Source organism: Scyliorhinus canicula, chromosome 9 (genome assembly GCF_902713615.1).
Source record: "Scyliorhinus canicula chromosome 9, sScyCan1.1, whole genome shotgun sequence".
Lineage (NCBI taxonomy): Eukaryota > Metazoa > Chordata > Chondrichthyes > Carcharhiniformes > Scyliorhinidae > Scyliorhinus > Scyliorhinus canicula.
In genome coordinates, this window is record NC_052154.1 from 156,615,433 (window position 1) to 156,642,673 (window position 27,241).

Genomic DNA, 27,241 nt, shown 5'->3' on the forward strand with positions numbered 1-27,241 from the left:
CAATTTTTCTCCATGTTTTAATAAACTAATAAAATTTTAAACAGCAAACAGGTATAAAATATACAGATGTAGACATAGAGGAATATATACATTTCACCCTTCAAACCTCAATGAGAAGATTCAAGCTTTGCTGGGCTGAGAAAAGGGATTTTTCAAAGTGCAGACGTTGAAGGGGTTTGGGTGGCGGGGGATATTTGACTGTAGGCGTTGTCTCCTCATAGTCAGTGAGAAAACAAATGCCATTTGGAATGTGCATCTTCTTCATTGTGCTCCCCCACCACCCTCTTTATATTTGGATGATGTTAAATGCAGTCAGCAGGTGTCCAGAATGCACACCGCCCTCCCCACGGCCCGGGGGAGACTCTGGCACCCGGATTGTAACCAGTGCTGAATGTCGATTTAACGCAGATTACCTTGCACCAAAACCAAGAACCATTCTGTACCTGGTGTGTGCACCACAGCACGAGTGGAACATTGGATACTTGGGGAATTCAGTTTAGAAGTTCATCAATGCCCTGATCTCCCTGCAGCTCAATAAACTCCTTCCCAAATTATTTCATTGGAAAATGGAGTCATTGTATATCTGCTACCAACGTCTGGTAGAACAAGTTAGCTTGTTTTGGGATCTATGCTCCCATGACTGAATATAGAGCAATTTCTATCTCCATTAATAAGCACCGATTCCATTCCCAAAGCCAATTTGGGAACCTTGATCAGGCTGATTTTATGAGCGACCATGTAACCAAATCGCTAGTGTCTACCCGTGCCCTGATATAGCCAAGGGCAGATTCTGCTCTGACCAATGAGCAACAAGCTTAAATGGAACCCAATCAGCCTGTTCCCGACCTAATTTTAAAAAAAAGTGACGTTTGCATTGATGATCCGCTGTTGTCTTGGGCCTGAAAACAGGCACTCCACATGCCAGCTGATCAACGGGAATGGTATACCCCTTTCCCATAACCTCTTACCCCACCACTGCCCACCTGGTCAACAGGGAAGGACATGGGGTGAGCTGTATAAACAAATGATAAGTGCATCAATCACAGAAAGATTAAAATCAAGTGAGTGCAGAGGCCCGTTATACAGGCAACTGTAAAATATCAACAATCTGCGAAATTGGATCAGATACTTGATACTTGTGCAAATTCCCATCTAGGAATCTCTGGAACTCATGCTTAATATAATGCAATATTCTCCAGATTGATGTTTACCCTGTCACACAGCGCTGATCTGATCAGATCAATACAGGTTGGTCCTAATTCACAGTTTATACGGAAGCCCTTAAGTCGTTTGTTGTAAACATTTCTAACTCCGCCCTACCCGAGGACTATTGACTCTTTGTAACCGTCACTCTCTGAAAGTTCAGGGGTGAGGTTACTGTTCCTGAATTCAAGCCATCAATGAGCAACATGAGTGAAGGCCTCACTGATGAGATGGATGGTCAGGTTTTCTGCTTTAACTCTTAAATTATTTTTAAAATTATTGACTCGCATGGCCATAAAAATATTGAACTACATTAAAAATAAAGTTTTCAAGCTTGAAGATTGCCTCTTACTCACTCCCTGATCAATGGATTCTGCCTTGAAATTTATTGGTCAGGATTAACCTACAATCAGTTTGTGAGAAACTGATGCCACTTCATTATGACAAAGACGCACGCTCTCTGTCTCGTGCTGAAAAAGGAAGTTATCATTGAATCGGGCAGCATATTCAGCCCATCGAATCTGTGGACTACTTCTCAGAAAGATACTCAGACTTTAGTAACTAATATTTGAAGAGGTGGTTTTCAAGGCATGCAGTGTAAACTCTTACTCCACCCATACTACAGACCCTGAACAGAGTGAGATTTGCAGACTGGAGTTAATCAACTTGCCACAGAAGAACACCTCCACCCAAATTTCGGTGCTTTTTATAAAACTACAAAAAACAGGCACCGATGGGCCTTCGGAATGGCTCTGGAACCTTCTGTTTTTTTGAGATTTCCAGAATTTGCAGTTCTCCCTGCCTCCCCCCCGCCCTCTGTTAAGTAATCCCCAACTGTTCAGCGTGCCAGTCATTATTTTGCAATTAATGGTGTTAAGAGATGGTGGACTCAAATGAGTCCATGTGGGAATTGTGTGTAAGTGTGGGTGCACGTGTGTCTGTGTGTGTGTGCACACATGTGTGTTTGTGCACGTGTGTGCGTGCATGTAGAAATGGGGCTGAGACCAAGAAAAAGTAACCTCCAAGTGTTACAACTACAAGTAGGAAACTCTGCATTTCCAGCTCACTTAAGAGGCGACTCCTTCCCACTCTCGGTCCAACAACATAGTGACCCCCCCCATATATCCACTCCAGAATTATTCATCAATATTTGTGGGATCCTGCTGTGCACAAATTGGTTGCCAAGTTCCCTACATTACAACAGTGACTACACTTCAGACCTACTTAATTGGCTACATAGTACTCTGGAAAATCCTGAAGGTGTGGAAAGAAGCTACTCAAATGCGGGGTATTCTTAATCCTTGTTTCCTGTTCCCCACTTGAGCAGCACGACTGTGTGTTTTGTTACCAAGAGCTGCTTCTGCTCCTGCCTGCCTTTCATGTTAATGACACTGTAGAGAACCACATGCTGGTTTGAAGTTTTGTCTTCTGTGCGCTGCTTTCCTTTATCAGCAAGAACCAGATGAGAGAGAAGCAACTTCTGATCCAGCTTCTCAAACGCTTGCAAATAGACCAAGATCCTTGACTAGTAACGAGAAAGAAGCACGGTGCGATAAGCATTCCTCCGCGGTCCAGAAGATTAAGCTGAAGGTTCGCCCAGAGTTCACAGTCACAAAAGGTTCGAAAAATAAAGTGGCAGGTTCTGGAAGATTCTTCTGGATAAGCATTGTAGGAATTGTGTCAGAATACTTTTAGCTATGCATTTGGGTGGGATGAAGAGGAAGCCTACATAACAGGTTGACAAGTGTTGATAGTTGAAGCCCGTTTCTTGGGACCAGTGCTGCAGCAACACTAGCTCCATTCCATGCTTCCCAATTCATTGACTAAAGCCATGAAGTTCTCGATGGAGGACGTGTTGGAACTGTTGGAGATCTGCAGACTGACATTCTCACTGGTTAGTGAGGATGCTCCACCTTGATGGGCCTTTTCGATCAGCAAGGTGCACAGTTTTGGAACAACCTGAGAGTTGGAAACAGAAGAAAGAATGAACACATTGAAGGGATGAGGTGCAGCTGCTCAAAGGAAAAAACAAACGTCTTCAAGTTCTGTCAATGGTGAAAATAATTAGGGCTGTGTTTTTAAGTAATGTCACGTTTAAACATTAGATGTCTTGGGATCTCAGAGTGTCGAGCCTGGGTTGAAGTGGGGTTGTTAGTAGAGGGAGGCCTCAGCTTCCCCTCCTCCAGAGAATCAAGTAAGAATGCTCTCTTTGTAGAATCATAGACTGATATAGCATAGAAAGAGGCCATTTGGCCCATTGTGCTTGACCCAGCTCTAAAGAATCCAATTGATCCTACTCCCCTGGTTTCGCCTCCAGAGCCATTGTCATGGAGTCATAGAGTTTTACAGCATAGAAATAGGCCCTTTGGCCCATCATGTCTGTGCCGGCCTTCAAACACCTACCGATTCCGTTTTGCATTTTCTAGCACTTGGTCCGTAGCCTTGCATGCTATGGCGTTTCAAGTGCTCATTTCTATGCTTCTGCAAAATTTTCTCCTTTTAATATTTCGCAAATTCCCGCTTGAAAGTTACTATTGAATCTGCTTTCAACGTCCCTCAGACAGCGCTTTCCAGATCATCACAAATTGCGGTATGTACAAACAGAAAACAATTCTCCTCATCTCTCCTTCAGACCTTACAGTCTCTCCATACCACTGACATCAGATTCACTCAATCCCTCATCCCCAGTAACATTCTCGTAAACCTCCACCATTCGCTCTCCAAGGCCTTCACATCCTTCCTGAATCCTGGTGTACAGAACTGAACATAGTACTCCAGCTGAGGCAAAACCAGTAACTAAGTGTTTAGAATCATAGAATAGGATCATAGAATCAACAGTGCAGAAGGAGGCCATTCGGCCCATCGAGTCTGCACCGGCCCTTGGAAAGAGCACTCTACTCAAGCCCACACCTCCACCCTACCCCTGTAACCCAGCAACCCCACCTAACTTTTAGACACTACAGGGAAATTTAGCGTGACCAATCCACCTAACGTGCACATCTTTGGACTGTGGGAGGAAACCTGAGGAAACCCATGCAGACACGGGGAGAATGTGCAGACTCCGCACAGTGAACCAAGCTGGGAATCGAACCTGGGGCCCTGGCGCTGTGAAGCAACAGTGCTAACCACTGTGCTACCGTGCCTAGAATAATAATTTTCAAAAATCTGGCCATGAATTTTTGGGAGTTCAGACCATTGTATAGTTCCAACTCAGAGTGTTGTGTGACTTGGAGGGAAACCTGCAGGCTGTGCGTCTGCTGCCCGAGGTGCTTGGCGGTGTGGGTTTGGAAGGGGCTGCAATAGAATCCATTCAGGATGGGAAGTCATCCCATCAATTAAAACCACCCTGACCTCACACTGCTGTGAGTGGGGATCTGTCGTAAACCCCTGCCAAACGGCTAACTCCCCACAGGGAACAACTTCAGTTTTTCTTTAGTAGATTTTGAAAACCAATACAGAAAGTAGCAGCCCAGGAAATGAAGGGCATAGAATTATGTAGTAAGGTACAGTACAGAAACTGGCTACAGTATTAAATCCAACTAGTACATACCGGTGTTAATACACAAGCTTCCTCCAATTCAATTTCATCTGTCAATTTCAACTGAATCTGCTGTTCCTTTCCTTGTTATATATTTATTTAGCTACCCCTTAAATATATTATCTGTACGATCCACCTCAACCACTCTATGCAGTAGCGGGTTCCATGTTTCTGGGTATGATGAGCTGGTTATTTATCATATTCCTGTTTTTAGGATCGTCTGCACACTGGTTCCGCATTTCCAAATTGCAACAGGGATTACATTCCAATCAATGTTTTATTTGTTGCAAAGTGCTTTGGACCATCCACCGGTTATGAATGGCACTATATAATATACAAGTCTCTCTTAAAAAGAGAAAGAGAGATATCCGCAGAGCTCGCTGTTGGGATTGGCGAAGACTTTCTCACCTTGACCAGGATGAGCTTCTTCTTCTTAGTTTCCAACTCGAATCGTTGTCCAAAGCACAGCCAGATGGAGCACTGTGGCACTCCACGTTTCTGCTGTGTGAAGTCGATTAATTCTAAAAAAAAAAGATGACACATTTTAACGGTCCCATTTTTAACTGCGGGTCGACATTCAGAGGACAGGTTTTCAAGGGGAAGTTTAACCTAATCGGCCATTAGGAACATGAAATTGGGGGTGGCACAGTGACACAGTGTAGCACTGCTTCATCACTGCACTGAGGATCCAGGTTCGATCCCAGCCCTGAGTCACTGTCCGTGTGCAGTTTGCACATTCTCCCCATGTCTGCGTGGGCCTCACCCCCACAACCCAAAGATGTGCAGTCTAGGTGGATTGGCCACGCTAAATTGCCCCTTAATTAGGAAAAAAAAAGAATATAGGTATTCTAAAAGTATTTTAAAAAAACATGAAATTGGAGACAATACTAGATTCATGCAACCTGCTTGATCTTATGTCTCGATGAGGAGTTGGGCAGGGTGTAAACTCAGCATCCCTTTCACTTTTTCATCCCAGACAGATTGTGGACAAAGTGGGTTATAAAATTTAAGGAGAGACTGTGGTGTAGTGGTAATGTCACTGGACTAGTAATCCAGAGGCCCAGGCAACTTGGGGTTCAAATCCCACTACAGCAGCTGGTGGAATTAAAATTTGCCACACGTTTTATGTAGTCTTCATCGAATAAATTTGGATTTAAAAGTTTGGGTAGGATTCAACCCACCCCCACAGTGTGTTTGCTGGTGATAGAGGAAGCTCGCCATTGGCTGTTGGGCGGATCTTCCAGTTCCGCCGATGATCCCACCGGTGGGAAAAATCCCACCCGAGTCTTAGTTATCAGCCATTGTCTGGTTCACCTTTAGGAAATCTGCTGTCCTTAACCAGTCTGGCCTACATTTGACTCCAGACCCACAAAAATGTTGACTCTGAATTGACCTCTGAAATGACCCAGCAAGCCACTCAGTTCAAGGGAAATTTGGGAAGGGTAAGAAATGCTGGCCTTACCAGCGATGGCCATATCCCATGAAAGAATGATTTAAAAATACTCACCATGTTCTCAATTCTTCATTTTCCTCATTGGAAAACACAGAGGTAGTGGGAGGATTGCAATTAACAAAGGCTGATCAGCAGTCTGAAAGGCTGCCATGTGAACATACCTACTATGGAGGTTCCTGTCTCCATAGCTCCCCCCCACCCCGGACTGTGTGCAGCTCAGATCGCACCTGGGCTGCACTGCGTGAAATTCTTTCTAAATGAACTGATTTTTATTTCAAGGCTTTTCCCCAAATTTGAGGGGGAGTTCTTTGAAGTGCTGAGCCTGTTGCATTTATCCAGCGTCTCTGGGGAATGAGGAAGGCATTAAAAACATGTACGGGTAACTGTCAGCAAGCACAGTCCTCCAAAAAAAACCACAAGTCTCTGACTACATAAAACGTGTGGCTATTAAAGAAAGTTGAATGGGATGTTAAAAACAGGAGTAAAGGTCACAGGGAGTGACACTTGGGCAGTGGTGTCATGGCAGAATGTGAGTTAGTCCATGTGTTGGGAAGGCCTTAATCTTGGGTCAGGTCACAGGGAAGGAAAGTGGGGGGCGGGGAGGGGGGGGTTATGAGAGGGGGGGGGGAAACTCTCCAAGGCGAGGGTGGGAGACTGAATCATCTCTTCAACATTTGGGAGTTACGTGGAAGCCAGGGTTACTTAACGCTCTACAACAGAAACCGAATCAGCAGGTAACTTACCAATTAAAAAATTTTTCAGGCTGAATAGTTTGATCTCCTCATTTCGGTTCAGTTTCTGTGAACCCTCGTTCTCTGATGCTTCTGATCCAACCCAAAAGACTTGGCACTTCCCCAGTCTCTTGCCGAAAAGATCTCCGTTCTTATGCTCCAGAAGGAGGCCTCCTGCCACGTTTGACAAGAGGCAATTGGTGAACCTTTTCTGTTGGAAATCATTTATCTCCTCTGTACTTGGGAACTTGACAGGCTGTAGCTGAGCAAATCCCCCATTCTCTTCATCGTAATACAGCTGACAGCCCAGGCTGTTGCTAACCGTGCTTTGAAGGACTTCTTTGCCGCGGTAGTAAATGGTAATGTCAAAATCTCTCGGAACTGCACAAAGAGGAAGAGGTTCAATCAGCAAATGGTTTTGATTTTACCCGGTGATAATTTCTTCAGAGTGAGCATGGAGCAGATTCAGTAATCAGAATGATACCAGGGCTAAATGGGTTTCATTCTGAGGGTGGGCTACTTTTACTCCCTCGAGAATAGACGATTGAACGGTGATCTAATGGGAATGTTTAAAGGATTTTGTGGGGCAGATGGAGAGTCCAAAACAAGGGGACACCACTTTTAAAAATAGAGCCGGCACTTTTCAGGAGTATATCAGTAATAATAATCTTTATTATTGTCACAAGTGGGCTTAGATTAACACTGCAATGAAGTTATTGTGAAAATCCCCCAGTCGCCACACTCCAGCGCCTGTTCGGAACACGGAGGGAGAATTCAGAATGTTCAATTCACCTAACAGCACGTCTTTCGGGACTTGTGAACATAGAACATAGAGTGCAGAAGGAGGCCATTCGGCCCATCGAGTCTGCACCGACCCACTTAAGCCCTCACTTCCACCCTATCCTCGTAGCCCAATAACCTTTTTGGTCACTAAGGGCAATTTAGAACATAACAGCGCAGTACAGGCCCTTCGGCCCTCGATGTTGCGCCAACCTGTGAAACCCTCTAAACTATTCCCTGATCGTCCATATGCCTATCCAATGACCATTTGAATGCGTTTAGTGTTGGCGAGTCCACTACTGTTGCAGGCAGGGCATTCCACGCCCTTACTACTCTCTGAGTAAAGAACCTACCTCTGACATCTGTCCTATATCTATCTCCCCTCAATTTAAAGCTATGTCCCCTCGTGCTGGACATCACCATCCGAGGAAAAAGGCTCTCAATGTCCACCCTATCTAATCCTCTGATCATCTTGTATGCCTCAATTAAGTCACCTCTTAACCTTCTTCTCTCTAATGAAAACAGCCTCAAGTCCTTCAGCCTTTCCTCATAAGATCTTCCCTCCATACCAGGCAACATCCTTGTAAATCTCCTCTGTACCCTTTCCAATGCTTCCACATCCTTCCTATAATGAGGCGACCAGAACTGCACGCAATACTCCAAATGCGGCCGCACCAGAGTTTTGTACTCATGGCTCCGAAACTCAATTCCTCTACCAATAAAAGCTAACACACCGTACGCCTTCTTAACAACCCTCTCAACCTGTCCAAAGTCCAAAGATGTGCAGGTTGGGTGGATTGGCCATGAAAAATTGCCCTTAGTGTCCAAAATTCTATGATTAACCTAGGACAAAAGTTCGGCACAACATCGTGGGCCGAAGGGCCTGTTCTGTGCTGTATTTCTCTATCTATCTATCTATCTAACCTGGGTGGCAACTTTCAGGGATCTATGGACATGGACACCGAGATCTCTCTGCTCGTCCACACTACCAAGAATCTTCCCATTAGCCCAGTACTCTGTCTTCCTGTTATTCCTTCCAAAATGAATCACCTCACACTTTTCTGCATTAAATTCCATTTGCCACCTGTCAGCCCAGCTCTGCAGCTTATCTATGTCCCTCTGTAACTTGTAACATCCTTCTGCACTGTCCACAACTCCACCGACTTTAGTGTCATCTGCAAATTTACTCACCCATCCTTCTACGCCCTCCTCCAGATCATTTATAAAAATGACAAACAGCAGCGGCCCCAAAACAGATCCTTGTGGTACATCACTAGTAACTGGACACCAGTCAGAACATTTCCAATCAACCACCACCCTTTGTCTTCTATCAGCTAGCCAATTTCAGATCCAATCATGGCCAATCCACCTAACTTGCACGTTTTTGGACTGTGGGAGGAAACCGGAGCACCCGGAGGAAACCCACACAGACACGGGGAGAACGTGCGGACTCTGCACAGACAGTGACCCAGCGGGGAACCGAACCTGGGACCCTGGCGCTATGAAGCCACAGTGCTATCCACTTGTGCTACTGTGCTTTCCTCCTTGTGGTAGGAAACCGGAGCACCCGGAGGAAACCCTTTCTGAATTCTCCCTCTGTCTACCTGAACAGGCGCCGGAATGTGGCAACTAGGGGCATTTCACAGTAATTTCATTGCCAGTTGTGAAATAAATATTATTCTTATACAAGCCTCTAAACTTCTTTGTGAGAACTAATAATGACCCGTACAGTTATATAAAACCTAGACGGCTACATTGAATTAAGATACAGATCTGTCATGATCTAATTGAATGACAGAATATGCTGGAGGGGCTGAATGGTCTCTTCCTATTCATTTGTTTCAAACAAAAGCCGGCAGGTTTTAATGCACCTTGTGGTCGTTCTGGGAGGGAGTTTGTGTCGTTCCCCCAAACCATTGAAGGCTGGGCGACAGTACAAAGATGGTCTTAACTGCTACTCTAGCTCTGGATGCTGAGGGAAGTGGATGATCATGCCATGGTGCCGTTCAGATTTGGTCTCGAGACTGATGACCAAGACCTATTGACAGAATTAAGGCAAAATAGGCCATCATTTCACCCAGTCCGTGCCCAGGTTTTCCTTCACTCAGAAAAGGCTGCAGAAATGTTGGCCGATAATCCAGACTGGCACTCCTACTGCGGGACTGAGGGAGCGCTGTGCAGCTGGAGGGGCAAATCTGAGGGACAGCAACACTATCAGATATTAAAACCAAGGTCCTATCTGCTCTCAGTGGTATGATAGATCACATGGTTCTATTTGAAAAAGAATAAAGTTCTCCCCAATGTCTTGTCCAGTATTTATCCCCCCACCAACATCATGAAGAATCAATTACCTGGTCAATATCACATTGTGGCCTACATTTCAACAGTGGCTACACTTCAAAAGTACTTAATTAACTATAACGTGCTTTGGATGGTCTTTGGCTCTGAAGGGCCCTATAGAAATGTAAGTCTTTCTTTACTGTCTAAAACTGTCTAAAATAGAAAAAGCAAAGACAGGATGAGTTGATACAGGGTTCGGCTGTTGTTCTGTTTGACGTACATTGTTGGAAGAGTTGAGAAGGGGCTGCAGTCACGATCGGTGCTCCGGGAGCTGGATTCAGCAGGAGATCTGGAACAGGAATCTGGACTGGCATCTCCTGGGCCACATTCTCCATTATGTGGGACTGTGGGACATGGAAAGGCTCCCAGTGCTGGTCCAATACTTGGAACAGAAAAACGGTGATTCTAATTGTTTAAACACGTCAACGTAACATGCAATATTTACAGCATTCTCTCCAAACAATGTCTGATGGGAGGTATCTCAAGTTGAAATCAAGCAAATATTAATGGGATGTAGATCTCTGGGTGTGACCAGAGGAAACTGCCTCTCTGTTGGACCGCGATTTAAGGTCAAACCACACACAAATCACAGCCTCCCTGTTTCTGCTGGTCAGAGCTGCAAACCCTGGCTGGATTCTCCAATTCCTGAGCCACATGTTTCACCGCAGCGCGCTGTTCCCTGGCGGTGGAATTCTGTCTTCTCGCCGCTTGCCAATGGGATTTCCAATTGAACTACCCCATGCCGATGGGAAACGCACAGGCGAGGTTGCGCTGCTATTCCTCCCCGTTTCTCAAACCAAACAGCTGATGGGTAGCACCGTGGAACAGTGGGTTAGCACTGTTGATTCACAGCTCCAGGGTCTCAGGTTCGAAACCCGCTTGGGTCACTCTCTGTGTGTGGAGTCTGCACGCTCTCCCTGTGTCTGAATGGGTTTCCTCCGGGTGCTCCGGTTTCCTCCCACAGTCAAAGACGTGCAGGTTAGGTGGATTGGCCATACTACATTGCCCTTAGTGTCCAAAAAGGTTAGGTGGGTTACAGGGATATGGCGGAGGTGTGGGCTTAAGTCGGGAGCTGTTTCCAAGGGCCGGTGCAGACTCGATGGGCCGAATGGCCTCCTTCTGAACTGTAAATTCTATGCTTAATGACATAGACATAGAACTGTACAGCACAGAACAGGCCCTTCGGCCCTCGATGTTGTGCCGAGCCATGATCACCCTACTCAAACCCATGTATCCACCCTTAACCGTAACCCAACAACCCCCCACTTAACCTTACTTTTTAGTACACTACGGGCAATTTATCATGACCAATCCACCTAACACACACATCTTTGGACTGTGGGAGGAAACCGGAGCACCCGGAGGAAACCCACGCACACACGGGGAGGACGTGCAGATTCCACACAGACAGTGACCCAGCCGGGAATCGAACCTGGGACCCTGGAGCTGTGAAGCATTTATGCTAACCACCATGCTACCGTGCTGCCCCAGACGTAGAATCATAGAATTCCTATAGTGCAGAAGGAAGCTGTTATAACCTGCCTGCTTACCATTGGCTGGGGACTAATGACAATCCCACAATCCTGTGGGAGTATGAGCTTCCCCAAAGAGGGGGGGCGGAGAAATCATTAGCAGACTCCCTGCATAAATAGAGCTGGCCAGTTTGGAACCAGCAGCGAGAGAGGAGTTAGCTGCAATGGAAGTTGCTGCTGTTGTATATATATATATATATATATATGTTATTGTAAATAAATGTTATTTCTTTGTATCCTGAAGACTCGTGCTGGATTCTTCGTGGCCCCCACAAAAGAAGCCATTTAGCCCATCGTGTCTGCATCGACCCTCTGAAAGAGCACCCTACCTAGGCCCATTCCCCTGCCTGATCCCCTTAACCTCACCTAACCTGCACATCTTTGGACTGCGGGAGGAAACAGGGCACCCGGAGGAAACCCACACAGACATGGGGAGAACGTGCAGACTCCCGGAATGGAACCCGGGTCCCTGGCGCTGTGAGGCATCAGTGCTAACCACTGTGCCACCATGCCATATAGCCCGAGTCAGCTCAGTGCTGCATTAAGGCACACTGAGTAATGATAATTGACACATTCAGCTTCGTATTTACTGGCGTGGGGAAAGGAGTGAGCCTCGGGACACCCCACCACCCTGCTTGGGATCTCTGCAGCTTCCCCCTGATGAAATGGGCTCCTTGCAGCTTCATAGTCCAGATCCTGTGCTGGACAAAAGTTTCCTGTCTCATGTCAGTCATTCTGCACCTTGTGCATCTTTCTGAAGGATCGGATCAGAAGTGGTAAAGGCCGGTGGTTTTAAAATCCCCCATACCCTCATGGAGAATGTATCCAGCAAGGGACTGAAGCAGTCAGAGAGAAAGCCCCAGTGTACAATTCGACCGCAGCAGCTACAAGTTTTTTCCCTGTATCCAAGTCAAGGCCCATATCCAGTTGGTAAGAGGCGGAGGGGCGGGTGGGGGATTTACAGTAGTGATGACAACCTTCACTTACAGGCCGAAGCCTAGATGGCAGGTCAATCACACATTTAGTTATATCTAAAGCCCTCTGACCCATATCCCATTCCTTGGTTCTGGTTCTAGCCATTTCTGGTGTTACTGTTTGACTCAGCAGCTCTATTTACTCACCACTGGGAACAACCTGTGCTGGGGACACACCGAGAATATCCTGGGGAGGGGTGCCCAGAGGCACCTGTAGATTGCCGTGTCCGTTCATCATCGGGCTAAAGAAGCCAACTGCATTTAATGGGTCAGGAGCCACTTGGTCTTCAAGGGAACAAAAAAAAGTTTGTTTTTGAATATCACATTTGTTACAGCACCCGGGGCGAGTGCACGGTTGATTCCAGCCCCACAGACCCCGGAGTCCCAAAACAAGCCAATTAACCAATAATTTGTATAAAGTTTACACAATCCTTGGCCCCTTGACTACTCAATAAATTATGGCCACCAGGTTTGAATGTTGAACACAAGTAACTATTTATTTATAACAGAAATAAAGTTGAAATATGCAATCATCGTAACAGAATAACAGCCAGCTAATCTATTCTGCCCACTTCTACCATCCCACCCTCTACCCAAACACACATAAGGCAGACAAAAACGGAGAGGAGGAGGGGTAAATAAGAAGGATTAAGATGAACAGAGAGAATCCTTGCTTCTGATGTTGAAATCGTTACAGCAGGCTGTCTTCCAAGGATGCTTCGGAATTGAAGCCACGGGTGTAGTGTTAGAGATGATCTTCTGGCAGCAGCAATCAGTCAGTACTCCCAGACAATATGATTTTCTCTGGAGAGGCACTTTAACTTTAATCAACCTTGGGTTTTCATTCAAAGGAACAGCCTCAGGCCTGTTTAGTTCTTATTTGTTTTCAATTCCACCAGAATGACCAACAGCCTTACTGAGGTAAGAACTAGTTCCCCACACAAGATTTTAAAAGGGTTTTAGACATCTGAACCCTTCCTGTAGCTGGTGGCTCGGCCGGAAATTGCTCGCAGTTCAGTCTGGCTGTGCAGACAGAGATGTTTTTAACTCGGATCTTTAGAAAGAATCCATTAGATGAGAGAGAAATCAGTGCAGAGACCCTCCAGGGCGGAGACCCAAAATTAAAGTAAAAGAGAAAACGCAGTCGCAGAGGAGAAACATTCCAGAGAAAACCCTGATCAATTGGCAGGGGCCATTGACGAAGCCCAGCAATTCAAAACAGCCCCATGGCCGACAGCCAAGTTCATTAAGGTGTGTCAGCACCGATCTTCCTGGAATCCTCTGATCAGAAATGTAAACTGCTTCTTGCAACCTGCCTTGCCTTAGGGTCATAGGTCAACCCTCAGTTTACCAGCCACTCAAATTAAAAGGTGATGTCCATCTTAAAGGCATAGGTACATTAATTGTCCATGTACAAACATTGAAGTGGCCAAAAGAATAACAGAAATTAAAAGGAGAAAAAAGGAACAGACAGAAATTAAACAGAAGTATCCTTACACATTTCACAATATCCCAAAGCGCAGCACAGTCAGTGAAGCACTTCTGGAGTGCAGTCAATCTACCAATTTTCAAACTCTCACAAGCGTCCAACTGCTGTATCATTCTGGGGAATCTGTGCTGCACTCCCTACACGGTCAATCCAACCTTCTTGAGCTCCAGCTGTTAACACGGTGCTCCACATGAGGCCTGACCAAAACTCTCTATAACTGTAATGTTACTTTGAGGTAGAAACTGGGAATTCGGGACCCAAGGAAACAGGCTGGACATTAACCGGGTAGGGTTGTTTTGCCGGATGGGTAGGGTTTTGCCGGATAGGAGAATTTCTGGGGAAACAGAGTTTCAGTTTGAAAGGCTGCATCTCTTCAGATGCAGTTTCAATTCCACACCCTGAGTCTCCTCGAGACGTTCCCTGGATGGAGCTCAGCCCAACATTCCAGTCAATTGGGGAAGCATGTTGGAGTAGGTAGGTCCCATCCACAATCCCGGGTTTTGGCGGGGCTCCTGATCCTTTTCAATGGGCTACTGTATGGAAGGGGTGTGGTAAATGGGATGAAGCTGGGAGTTGTGTGTGTGTGTGTGTGTGTGTGTGTCGGGGTTCCGTGTGCAAGCACTTTGGCCCACAAGCTGCGCTGTAAAGGCACTTTACACGCTGCTTGGAGCAGTCTTCAGCTCCCTCCAGCTGTCGGTAAGGAATGTCCAAATGTATGTCCCACTGGATTATCCACTCCATAATTTCACACAGCCCAACTTCACTAACATAACATAGAACTTGTATCAATGAGAAAAATACTGACCTGCAAGACCGTCCGTCAGATTCATTAATCCAAAATGTGGAATGCATTCATCCACCTAGTTCAAAAGAAAGAATGGGGAACATCTGTATTTTGGTCTATTAGTAATCCCCAATCATCAAGCTCTTCATCAGACCCTGCCAAACTTAGCTCAGAACATGAATAAACTCACATTGGTTATATCATTAATGAACGTGTTTATCAATCAGTTTCCAATCGCTGTGCCGGTGGATCTTTCACTGTGTCACTCCCTCCCTCCCATTTGATTCAGAAGATTGTGGGTTCAAGTTCCACCTAAGAGACTTGAGCACACTGCCCAGCCTGGCGCTCCCAGTGCAGTACCGATTTTTTCACACTGGGTTATGATTGGAGTTGAACATAGAACATACAGTGCAGAAGAAGGCCATTCGGCCCATCAAGTCTGCACCGACCCACTTAAGCCGTCACTTCCACCCTATCCCCGTAACCCAATAACCCCATCTAACCTTTTTGGTCACCAAGGGCAATTTAGCATGGCCAATCCACCTAACCTGCACGTCTTTGGACTGTGGGAGGAAACCAGAGCACCCGGAGGAAACCCACGCAGACATGGGGAGAATGTTCAGACTCCGCACAGACAGTGTCCCAGTGGGGAATTGAACCTGGGACCCTGGCACTGTGAAGCCACAGTGCTATCCACTTGTGCTAATGTGCTGCCCAGTACTGTAAATAATGGATTGTTTGTTCATTCAGAGAGACAATTAGTTTGCTTTAAAAAGATATCTGATCAAGTAGAAAGCTTTGTACTTTCTCCAGACATCAGGTAGGGTAAATAAATTAAACATTGGCTCCGACTATCTGTTCTTTTGATCCATCGCTATTACATAAACACGCTCACATAATTCCAGCTTCAATCTTTTTTATAAATACCACTCCCAAGACATGAATACTACTGAAATAAAGGCGGTTTGTCTACCGGGCACACGAGATGAAGTGGGGGGGGGGGGGGGGGGGGGGGGTGTGCGAGGGCCCTTGGAGAAAATTGACAGAATTTATTAGCTCACCTTGCTGAACTATCAAGAGTTTTAATCCAAGGCGAGGTTCAGTTTCAAAGAGCCTACCGACCATCGCATGTCAAAAACAATCCGTTATCTGATTAACTGTTGACTAATGTCTTAACACCTGGGACTAACATGAATTAATTTTATCAGTGAGGAGTTTCCTTTAGCATCAGAGTAATGATAGATATATCAGTGACAAACAGAACTGATGTCTTAACTGCCTGGGACTAACATGAATTAATTTTATCAGTGAGGAGTTTCCTTTAGCGTCAGAGTAATGATAGATATATCAGTGACAAACAGAACTGATGTCTTAACTGCCTGGGACTAACATGAATTAATTTTATCAGTGAGGAGTTTCCTTTAGCGTCAGAGTAATGATAGATATATCAGTGACAAACAGAACTGCAGTCGACAGTCACTTATTTTGTCTCAACATGGGGGAGATAACAACAAGGCTGGGATTTCTTTTCCCTGTAGCGTAGGAGGCTTAGGGGTGATCTGAGGTCTATAAAATAATTAGGAGCATCGATGAAGTAGATAGTCAACATATTTTCCCAAAGGTAGAGGAGTCTAGAACTAGAGGGCATAGGTTTAAGGGATGAGGGGAGAGATACAAAAGAGACCAGAGTTGAAATTTCTTCATACAGAGGGTGGTGAGCATCTGGAACAGGCTGCCAGAGGCAGTGGTAGAGGCGGGTACAATTTTTTCCTTTAAATAGCAGCTAGACAGTTACATGGGCAGGGTGGGTATAGAGGGATATGGGCCAAATGCAGGCAAGTGGGACTAGCTTAGTGATAGAAATTGGTTGGCATGGACAAGCTGGGCCGAAGGGCCTGTTTCCATGCTGTAAACATCTATGACTCTATCTCCTAAGTAACATACAGCAGGATTCATCACAAAAATAACTGAAGTGTGTGATTTTTTTTTCTTTTGAAACAGTTTACCCATTGATTGAGGTCCTTTCTCATATACACTTTGATTGCAATCCTTAGTCAAATACACTTGCTTCTTTCTACATCGGTGTAATTGTTTTATTTGCGAATAATTCTGAGTGTTGTTTTTAACCTGCTGCATACTGCCACATGCTCTGCACCTAATATTATGTAAGACGTGAAATCCTATAGTGCTTTTCACAACCTCAGGAATGTCATGTAGGAAATGCGGCAATTTACGCACAGCAAGATCCCACAAACTGCACTATCATAAATGAACAGATATTCTGATTTTTAGTAACGTTAATTGAAGGATAAATATTTGTTGGAACACTGGGGAGAGAACGCCCCTGTTGTCCTTCAAAATCACACAATGAGATCTCTTACATCCATCTGCGAGAATGCAGACGAGGCCTCAGACTAGCATTTCATCAGAAAGACAGCACTTCACACAGTGCAACATTTCCTCAGTACTGCGCCCTTGTCGATAAGGGTGGCACTCCCTCAGTACAGCCCAAGAGTGTCTACCTGGATTCAGTGCTCAAATTTCTAGAGTGGTATCCTCATCGGCCTGTCTCAGAGACAAGAAGGATGTCACCTTTGAGTCTTGGCCGAGACCGTGGTGCTGAGCAACTGGGTCAGATCGCCTTCTGCTTGACGGAGATTGGGAACTTGTGGGTCGAGTGGTTGAGGTGTTTAAAATCGTATCAGGGTAGATCGAGAATGTTGTTTCTCATTCAGCTGAGCAATTAGAAGGTAGCAGCAAGTCCAAAAAGAGCTAAGCCTGTTTAAAGATGCACCCCGAAATAATAATAATAAACAAGTCAAAGTCATAGAATTTACGGTGCAGAAGGAGGCCATTCGGCCCATCGAGTCTGCACCGGCTCTTGGAAAGAGCACCCTACCCAAGCCCACACCCCCACCCTACCCCCATAACCCAGTAACCCCACCTAACACTAAGGGCAATTTGGACCCCAAGGGCAATTTAGCCTGGCCAATCCACCTAACCTGCACATCTTTGGACTGAGAGGGGAAACCGGAGCACCCGGAGGAAACCCACGCACACACGGGGAGAACGTGCAGACTCCACACAGTGACCCAAGCCGAGAATCGAACCTGGGACCCTGGAGCTGTAAAGCATTTGTGCTAACCACGATGCTACCATGCTGCCCAATCGCTTATTGTCACAAGTAGGCTTCAATGAAATTACTGTGAAAATACCCTAGTCACCACATTCCAGCGCCTGTTCGGGGAGGCTGGTACGGGAATTGAACCCGCGCTGCTGCCTTGTTCTGCATCACAAGCCAGCTGCTTAGCCCACTGTGCTAAACCATCCCCTCTTAGTTTGCCAGGCTAAAGATTCTAAGAATGTGGAATATTCCCCAGAGCCATGGGTCTAAAATCATTTGAAAGAGAGACAGTTACTGAGGTGCGGAAAGCAGCTGACTATTGTTATCCAGAGCTCTCAATGTGTCAATGACCTACTGCGGGATCACTGCTTCCTGTTCCATGTTCAGATTCCTAACGTGTTAACAGATTTCCTGATGGATCAAAGCTCAGCACATTGGAGTCCCAGATCCCATTGTACCTGAAGTTCAAAGGACTGATGGGGGTTGTAGAGTGTGAAGTCGGGCTGGGCCGGGCTGGTCTCAGGACTGATGTAGAGTCTTGATTCTAGGTTGTCATCCTCCTGCAGAAGATCTGAAATCACAGCATCGAGAAAAGATTTTAACATCAAACCATCTTTTTGTTTTGCATTACCTAGAGTCAAAGAACGATGCAGCACAGGAGAGCATTCAGCCCATTCAGCTGGTGTTGGCTCTTTGAAAGAGCTGTCCAGTTAATCTTACTTCACTGCCCTTTCCCCACAGCCCTGCAAATCTTTTTCCTTTCCAAGTATTCATCCAATTTCCTTTGAAAGTTACTGTTGAATCTGCTTCCGCCACCTTCCTGAGATAGCGCATTCTTCCCAACACCTTCAATCTGTCTCCTTTGGTTAGCGACCCTTTTTGCCACTGGAAACGGTTTCTCCTTATTTATTGCATCAAAACAATTTACAAGGATGGATTCTCCATTGTCTGACACGGGTATCGGGATTCCCAATTGGGCAAAGAATGGCAGATCACCGAAAAAACCTGTTACAATGCTCCGCTGCTGATTCAGATGCACATTCAGTTTTAGCACCCTCCACTGATGCGGCAGCAGCTAATCCAGCAGGTGGACTTTGATGCAAGGTTGGCCAAGTATCGCCTTGGCGTGGTGGAGCCCAGGGGGAGGTTAAGGCACTGATAATGTGCTCCTCTGTCACTGCCAGGCTGTAGGGGGAGGATCCTGGGAGCTGGGTGGGCTTGGGCTGTGAGTGAGGTGTTGACCGCAGGAAGACATTCCCCCTCCCCACACACTTATGGGGGTGCCGTGTCTGATCTGCCCCTTCAGCCCTGGGTAACCTGAAGATTAACCTTGGCATGGCGATCTCAAGCAGCCCTATGCTCAACAGCATCCTCCTGGTCTGAGTTTTTAAATCTCTGATGTGGCCTCTTCACCCTGCACTGTTCTGCCTCACAACTAATGAGCAGTCAAGGCAGTTCAGTGAAGAATTAAGGCAGAACTTCTGCTCCCTCAGAGAAATACCTTTGAAACACCAGCTGTTACAAATGTCAGCAGCTTCCTAGGAAGCTTCAAGTTTCAAATCACCTGACAGCCTTTGAAATGCTAAACATCCATTCAATTTCACAGAGCAATAACTCATGAGCCTGTGATTCTCTGTCTCATGGTTCAGACATTGCTGCTTGGTTAATTGTTTATTTATCTTTCCCTTCACACTTGAATGCATCTCAAGTGCGAACCACAATGTTTATAAACACACTTGCTATGATTGACAGCTCCTCACCACCTCAAAATAAGCTAAGTGCTTTCACTGTGAAAAAAGAGGAAGGGATGCCACTTGGCTCCGATGACCTGGGAGGCACCCCAGGTGCCATGGCGAGGTCACTTACGAGATTTAATGGCCTCGTCGCGTCACTGAGTCAGGCACGATGAGGCCGTCCGATCACGCACATTGTTTTAAGCTTTAATAAGATGATGTAGTTAATGGGAGGAGCCAGTGACTGAAGCAGTCAGGTGTTGAGCTTCAGTTCCATTAAAGACTTCACTCTGGACAGAGCAGCAGTTTCTCTCAAAGTAGTTTTGTTAAAAAATATTTGCCTGTGAGCAGAACAGCAGTTTCTGAAAAGGCTGGCAGGTTAAACAGTAGTTTGACACGGGCAAGAATCTGCAAGCTGGTTCCTGAAGGTTCTCTCTCTCAAAGTGGCATATCCAAGTATTTCTGAGTTGGTTAACTATATTTATAAGTAGATTTTGAACTGGGATGGGTTTTGCTTGAGTAGAGATAAAAGATAGAAGTTAGGAGTTAGTGTTTCATTGTCATTGTTAAGCATTGTTTAATGGGTAATTGTAAGCCATTTTCTCGTATGATGTTAAAGTTATTTTAACTCTGTTAGGAATCACTCCTGGAGTGAAGTATCCTTTCCTCATAGTCTTACAAATTAAATAAAATATTGGAGGTTTCTGTCTGGTATCCTAGCAACTGATGGGGTCTTGTTCGGGATCATAATACACACAAACAGATATCCACAAGAAAAGGGCAGGCCATTAGCACTGTAGCCTGTTCTGATATTCAATGAAACTATTGCTAATCTATCAGTGACCTCTGCGCATCTCAGTTCTTTTCTGTGAAATAGAACATTTAAGACTGAGCCTAAGCACATGGGTGATACGTACTAGGTGCTGCATTGGCCTTCTGGTTGGTGATGGCGTAGACTTTATGTGGGTCTGAAGACTCCTTTGAATTGTCATCAATCAAAGTAAAGGAATCATTACTGTTGAGGGCGCACCGGAAGTTAGTTTTCCATTTTCGAGGACCTTCAGTGAATTTCCCACTCACAATGGCCCAAGCCTGAAAAAAGAAAGGGCACAATTCTTACCAATCAGCAACGGTGGAGAATACTAGTGTGGAGACAGAGCGATGCTCCCTCCGTATTGCCCCTCTGAAGCAGTACGGCGTTCCCTCTGTGCCGCCCAACTGACATATTATGGCACACCCTCCATACCGCCATCCAACACAGAATGGCGCTTCCTCCATATCGTCCCTCTGACGCACTGCGGCATTCCCTCCATACTGCCCCTCCGACACAGTATGACGCGACCTGCATACTGCCACTTTGACACAGTACAGTCCACCCTCAGTACCGCCCCTCCGACACAGTACAGTCCTACCTCCGTACCGCCCCACCAACGCAGTACAGTACGGTCCTCCCTCAGTACCGCCCCGCCAATGCAGTACAGTCCTCCCTCTGTACTGCCCCTCCGACACAGTACGGTCCTCCCTCAGTACCACCCCTCCGACACAGTACGGTTCTACCTCCGTACAGCTACTTCGACACAGTGCGGTGCTCCCTCTGTATCACCCCTCCGACATTATATGTTGCTCCCCCGTATTGCCCCTCCAACACAGTACGGTGCTCCCTCCATACAGCCCCTCCGACACAGTACGGTGCTCCTTCTGTATCACCCCTTCGACACAGTACAGTTCTCCCTACTGCCCCTCCGACACAGTATGATATTCCCTCTGTACTGTCCCTCCGACACAGTACTGCGCTCCCTCCCTATCACCCCTCCGACACAGTACGGTATTCCCTCTGTAACGCCCCACTGACAGAGGGCAGTGCTCCCTCTGTACTGTCCCTCCGACACAGTACTGCGCACCCTCCCTATCACCCCTCCGACACAGTACGGTATTCCCTCTGTAACGCCCCACTGACAGAGGGCAGTGCTCCCTCTGTACTGTCCCTCCGACACAGTACTGCGCTCCCTCCCTATCACCCCTCCGACACAGTACGGTATTCCCTCTGTAACGCCCCACTGACAGAGGGCAGTGCTCCCTCCCTATCACCCCTCCGACACAGTACTGCGCTCCCTCCCTATCACCCCTCCGACACAGTACGGTATTCCCTCTGTAACGCCCCACTGACAGAGGGCAGTGCTCCCTCTGTACTGTCCCTCCGACACAGTACTGCGCTCCCTCCCTATCACCCCTCCGACACAGTACGGTATTCCCTCTGTAACGCCCCACTGACAGAGGGCAGTGCTCCCTCTGTACTGTCGCTCCGACACAGTACTGCGCTCCCTCCCTATCACCCCTCCGACACAGTACGGTATTCCCTCTGTAACGCCCCACTGACAGAGGGCAGTGCTCCCTCCGTACTGCCCTTCTGACACAGTACGGTGCTCCTTCCATACCGCCCCTAAATAGCCATTGGCATACCTCCCACGACAGTGGATATTGCAGTTGCTGACAGCTGTGCCAGGGGTTTGGGCGAGCTGGCAAGCAGCAATCTGAATGTTTCACTCACCTAACAAGCTGCTAACTAACCACAGGGCAGCAAAGTGACTCCACCAGATTAACAACATGTTTAAACAGCGATAGGCCTAGACAGGCTGCTCTTTGATATTTTGATGACGACTGTTTGGATAAAATCAACCGACGAATCTTACTTAGAAACTGCATATGTATGCATGGGAGGAACTCTAACTGAGACACAAACCAAACTTTTTACAGAACCTTGCTAACAGATGCCAGACTGCTGACTATGGAAGGTCAATTTGTGCAGTTTCAGAGCATGGCAGCTTCTTGAGCTGATAATCAGTCTTACTAAACCTTAAAGGAAATTTCAATCATGTTCATTTTCAAAAGTCCTCTAGCTTTGATGGTCAGCGCCCGATCGTGGGCATGGTGGCTCATCACTACCTGACAAGACGCAGGTCCTTCGCTAACAACTCGCTGAGTGGTCCAGAGGAGGGTTCTCAGTAATCATCCTGTCTGAACCAGGGAGCAGAGACCAGGGGGCATCCCTTCAACCGGTCTGCAGGCAGGTATCATGTACGTGCCAAGGCAGCAAGCGATGTCATGTTTTATTTGAAGCACTGTACAGCAAGGCAACATTTACAAGCTGTGCTGTGCAGTGCGGTCCGCTCGTTCAATAGAGTTCACAGAATATTCCCCACTGAGGTTTGCCGGTTGGTCAGACGTTAGTGCTGACGCTAATCCACTGATTTTCCATGTTTCACACCAGTATTAATTAAAGCAACAATCTTTGAGAATGACAGGCTTCCATCAAAGTTAGAATTTAATTAAAGACAGCGTCAACCTCAGAGTACACTCCTTAAAATCAAAACAATTCAAACACAAAACCCAAACAATTTGAAAAGAAATCCCACAAGGTTAGACCCAATGTCTGAAAGCCTAGTGTTTATATAGCATCCACCATGACAATAAGGCATCTCAAAGTGCTTTACAGTCATTGAAGTGTTTTTGAAGTTAGTAATAAAGCTGCAGGAAACCAGGACTATGCCAGTTTGTGCACAAACAGCAGTGAGATTAATGATCAGGTAATCTCTCAGGAAGTGGTTAGCATTGCTGTCTCACAGCGCCAGTCACCCGGGTTCTATTCCGAGCCTGAGGTGGCTGTCTGTGTGGAGTTTGCACGTTTACCCCATGTCTGTGGGTTTCCCCCAGGTGTTCCGGTTTCCAAACGCAGTCCAAAGACCCGCAGGTTAGGTGGACTGGCCATGCCAAATTGCCCCTTAGTGTAGAAGGATATGTAGGTTAGTTGGGGGTCACGGGGATTGGGCAAGGCAGTGGGCCTGGGTGGGGTGTTCTTTCCGAGGGTCGGTGCAGACCCGATGGGCTAAGTGGCCGCCTTCCGCACTGTAGGGATTCTATGACTCTATGGTTTGAAACTGTTGGGTGCAAACATTGGCCAGGGCACCATGCCATAATCTCCCGCTCTTCTTCAAATCAATGTCACAGTACCTTTATATCCACGAGTGGGTGCCTCACTTTAACATCTCATCAGAAGACTATCCCTACTGAGAGTTCAACTCTCCCTCAGTACCGACCTGAGTGTCAGTACCGAGGCACCCTCCAAGTGCCGGTAGCGCGGCATTATCCCACTGTCAACAGAGGGAAAGTGCAGTGCTCCCTCAGTACTAACCCTCTGACAGGGCAGCACTCCCTCAGTACTGACCCTCTGACAGTGCAGCGCTCCCTCAGTACTGACCCTCTGACAGTGCAGCACTCCCCCAGTACTGACCCTCTGACAGTGCAGCGCTCCCTCAGTACTGACCCTCTGACAGTGCAGCTCTCCCTCAGTACTGACCTTCTGACAGCACAGCACTCCCTCAGTACTGACCCTCTGACAGTGCAGCATTCCCTCAGTACTGACCCTCTGACAGTGCTGCACTCCCTCAGTACTGACCCTCTGACAGCACAGCACTCCCTCAGTACTGACCCTCTGACAGTGCAGCGCTCCCTCAGTACTGACCCTCTGACAGTGCAGCACTCCCTCAGTACTGACCCTCTGACAGTGCAGCACACCCTCAGCACTGACCCTCTGACAGTGCAGCACTCCCTCAGTACTGACCCTCTGACAGCACAGCACTCCCTCAGTACTGACCCTCTGACAATGCAGTGCTCCCTCAGTACTGACCCTCTGACAGTGCAGCACCCCGTCAGTACTGACCCTCTGACAGTGCAGCATTCCCTCAGTACTGACCCTCTGACCGTGCAGCACTCCCTCAGTAACAACACTCGGACAGTGCAGCACTCGCTCGGTACTGACACTCAGACAGCCTGGCACTCCCTCAGTACTGTCCCTCTGACAGTTCAGAATGTCCTCAGTACTGACCCTGACAGTGCAACACTCCCTCAGGACTGCCTCTCCGACAGTGCAGCACTCCCTCAGTACTGATCCTTTGACAGTTCAGTACTCCCTCAATACTGACCCTCTGACAGTGCAGTGCTCCCTCAGTACTGACCCTCTGACAGCGCAGTGCTCCCTCAATACTGACCCTCTGACAGTGCAGCGCTCCCTCTGTACTGCCCCTCTGACAGTGCAGCGCTCCCTCAGTACTGACCCTCTGACAGTGCAGCGCTCCCTCAGTACTGACCCTCTGACAGTGCAGCACTCCCTCAGTACTGACCCTCTGACAGTGCAGCACTCCCTCAGTACGGACCGTCTGACAGTGCAGCACTCCCTCAGTACTGACCGTCTGACAGTGCAGCACTCCCTCAGTACTGACCCACCGACAGTGCAGTGCTCCCTCAGTAACAACACTCGGACAGTGCAGTGCTCCCTCAGTACTGACCCTCTGACAGTGCAGCACTCCCTCAGTACTGACCCTCTGACAGTGCAGCGCTCTCTCAGAACTGACCCTCTGACAGTGCAGCACTCCCTCAGTACTGACCCTCTGACAGTGCAGCACTCCCTCAGTACTGACCCTCTGACAGTGCAGCGCTCCCTCAGTACTGACCCTCTGACAGCACAGCGCTCCCTCAGTACTGACCCTCTGACAGTGCAGCACCCCCTTAGCACTGACCCTCTGACAGCAGAGCACTCCCTCAGTACTGACCCTCTGACAGTGCAGCACTCCCTCAGTACTGACCCTCTGACAGTGCAGCACTCCCTCAGTACTGACCCTCTGACAGTGCAGCACTCCCTCAGTACTGACCCTCTGACAGCACAGCACTCCCTCAGTACTGACCCTCTGACAGTGCAGCACTCCCTCAGTACTGACCCTTGGACAGTGCAGCACTCCCTCAGTACTGACCCTCTGACAGCACAGCGCTCCCTCAGTACTGAACCTCTGACAGTGCAGCACTCCCTCAGTACTGACCCTCTGACAGTGCAGCACTCCCTCAGTACTGACCCTCTGACAGTGCAGCACTCCCTCAGTGCTGACCCTCTGACAGTGAAGCACTCTCTCAGTACTGACCCTCTGACAGTGCAGCACTCCCTCAGTACTGACCCTCTGACAGTGCAGCACTCCCTCAGTACTGACCCTCTGACAGTACAGCGCTCCCTCAGTACTGACCCTCTCTGACAGTGCGGCACTCCCTCAGTACTGACCCTCTGACAGTGCAGCACTCCCTCAGTACTGACCCTCTGACAGCGCAGCGTTCCCTCAGTACTGACCCTCTGACAGTGCAGCACTCCCTCAGTACTGACCCTCTGACAGTGCAGCACTCCCTCAGTACTGACCTTCTGACAGTGCAGCACCCCCTCAGTACTGACCCTCTGACAGTGCAGCACTCCCTCAGTACTGACCCTCTGACAGTGCAGCACTCCCTCAGTACTGACCCTCTGACAGTGCAGCACTCTCTCAGTACTGACCCTCTGACAGTGCAGCACTCCCTCAGTGCTGACCCTCTGACAGCGCAGCACTCCCTCAGTACTGACCCTCTGACAGCGCAGCGTTCCCTCAGTACTGACCCTCTGACAGTGCAGCACTCCCTCAGTACTGACCCTCTGACAGCGCAGCGTTCCCTCAGTACTGACCCTCTGACAGTGCAGCACTCCCTCAGTACTGACCCTCTGACAGTGCAGCGTTCCCTCAGTACTGACCCTCTGACAGTGCAGCACTCCCTCAGTACTGACCCTCTGACAGTGCAGCACTCCCTCAGTACTGACCCTTGGACAGTGCAGCACTCCCTCAGTACTGACCCTCTGACAGTGCAGCACTCCCTCAGTACTGACCCTCTGACAGTGCAGCACTCCCTCGGCACTGCCCCTCTGACAGTGCAGCACTCCCTCAGTACTGACCCTCTGACAGTGCAGCACTCCCTCAGTACTGACCCTTGGACAGTGCAGCACTCACTCAGTACTGACCCTTGGACAGTGCAGCACTCCCTCATTTCAGCCGGGGATCTTAGACACTTTTCTCAATCCGGGCAGCTCTGTCGTTCATACCTTGAAGATGCTGTAATCATTCTCACACAGGTCCTGCCTGCCGGCGTGTTTCCAGGGAATTCGGAATATCGCCTTGTTGAGGTCCAGCCAACACAGCCCGTGGTAACAGCCGCCGTTCACCTGCTGGATTAGCCAGGGTCTGAACTGTGGTTTCTGGTTGTTCATTGTGCAAACAACAAAGTGATAAGGACAGGGGGGTGGGGGGCTGCTGGTTAACGTTTCACAGGCAGGGGAGCAGTGAATTTTACAATGGGACTAAGGTACAAGGCATCAGTAAATGCACCCCCATTCCTCCGGGCAAACGCAAGATAGACTTCTACTTGCAGTGTCTTCAAACTGCTGCACAACAGTCTACCTGCCTTCAATTCGACAGCAGCCCGGGGCTGCAGCCTGTTATATACAGTGGGCTGGGCTGCAGCCGTCACTGTTACATCACAGGTTAGCACAAGCCCCAGGCGTCTGCAAAACCCCCTAGAGGAGACGGTTCACCCTTCCCTCTTTGTGGTTTAATCAGCTCACCACACATCTAACAGCTTCGGATCAAATACTCCGGGGGGCGGCAATGCAAACTTTCCAAATATGGCAGTCCACTGTCCTTTCTTAGAAATCACGTGGAC

General features: G+C 47.8%; 1 protein-coding gene across 1 annotated transcript; it reads right to left on the minus strand.

The window, feature by feature from the left end:
- Positions 1–27,241, minus strand: irf7 (interferon regulatory factor 7). Its single transcript, XM_038808013.1, has 9 exons — positions 26,625–27,241; positions 20,599–20,773; positions 18,407–18,519; positions 14,846–14,900; positions 12,699–12,836; positions 10,266–10,427; positions 6,938–7,306; positions 5,150–5,262; positions 1–3,162 (listed from the first exon to the last, which is right to left on the minus strand). Exons 1-9 carry the CDS (start codon positions 26,787–26,789, stop codon positions 2,995–2,997), a joined length of 1,458 nt encoding a protein of 485 aa, XP_038663941.1. The 5' UTR covers positions 26,790–27,241; the 3' UTR covers positions 1–2,994.

Bases quoted from the DNA above. Each gene is read 5' to 3' on its own strand.
- irf7 (XM_038808013.1), bottom strand. From the start codon at position 26,789: ATGAACAACCAGAAACCACAGTTCAGACCCTGGCTAATCCAGCAGGTG. The intron at 12,837-14,845 runs GTCAGTATTTTT...GTTCCCTTGAAG, and splicing joins TCTGACGGACGGTCTTGCAG to ACCAAGTGGCTCCTGACCCA. The intron at 7,307-10,265 runs GTACGTCAAACA...CTCTTTGTGCAG, and splicing joins TTCTCAACTCTTCCAACAAT to TTCCGAGAGATTTTGACATT.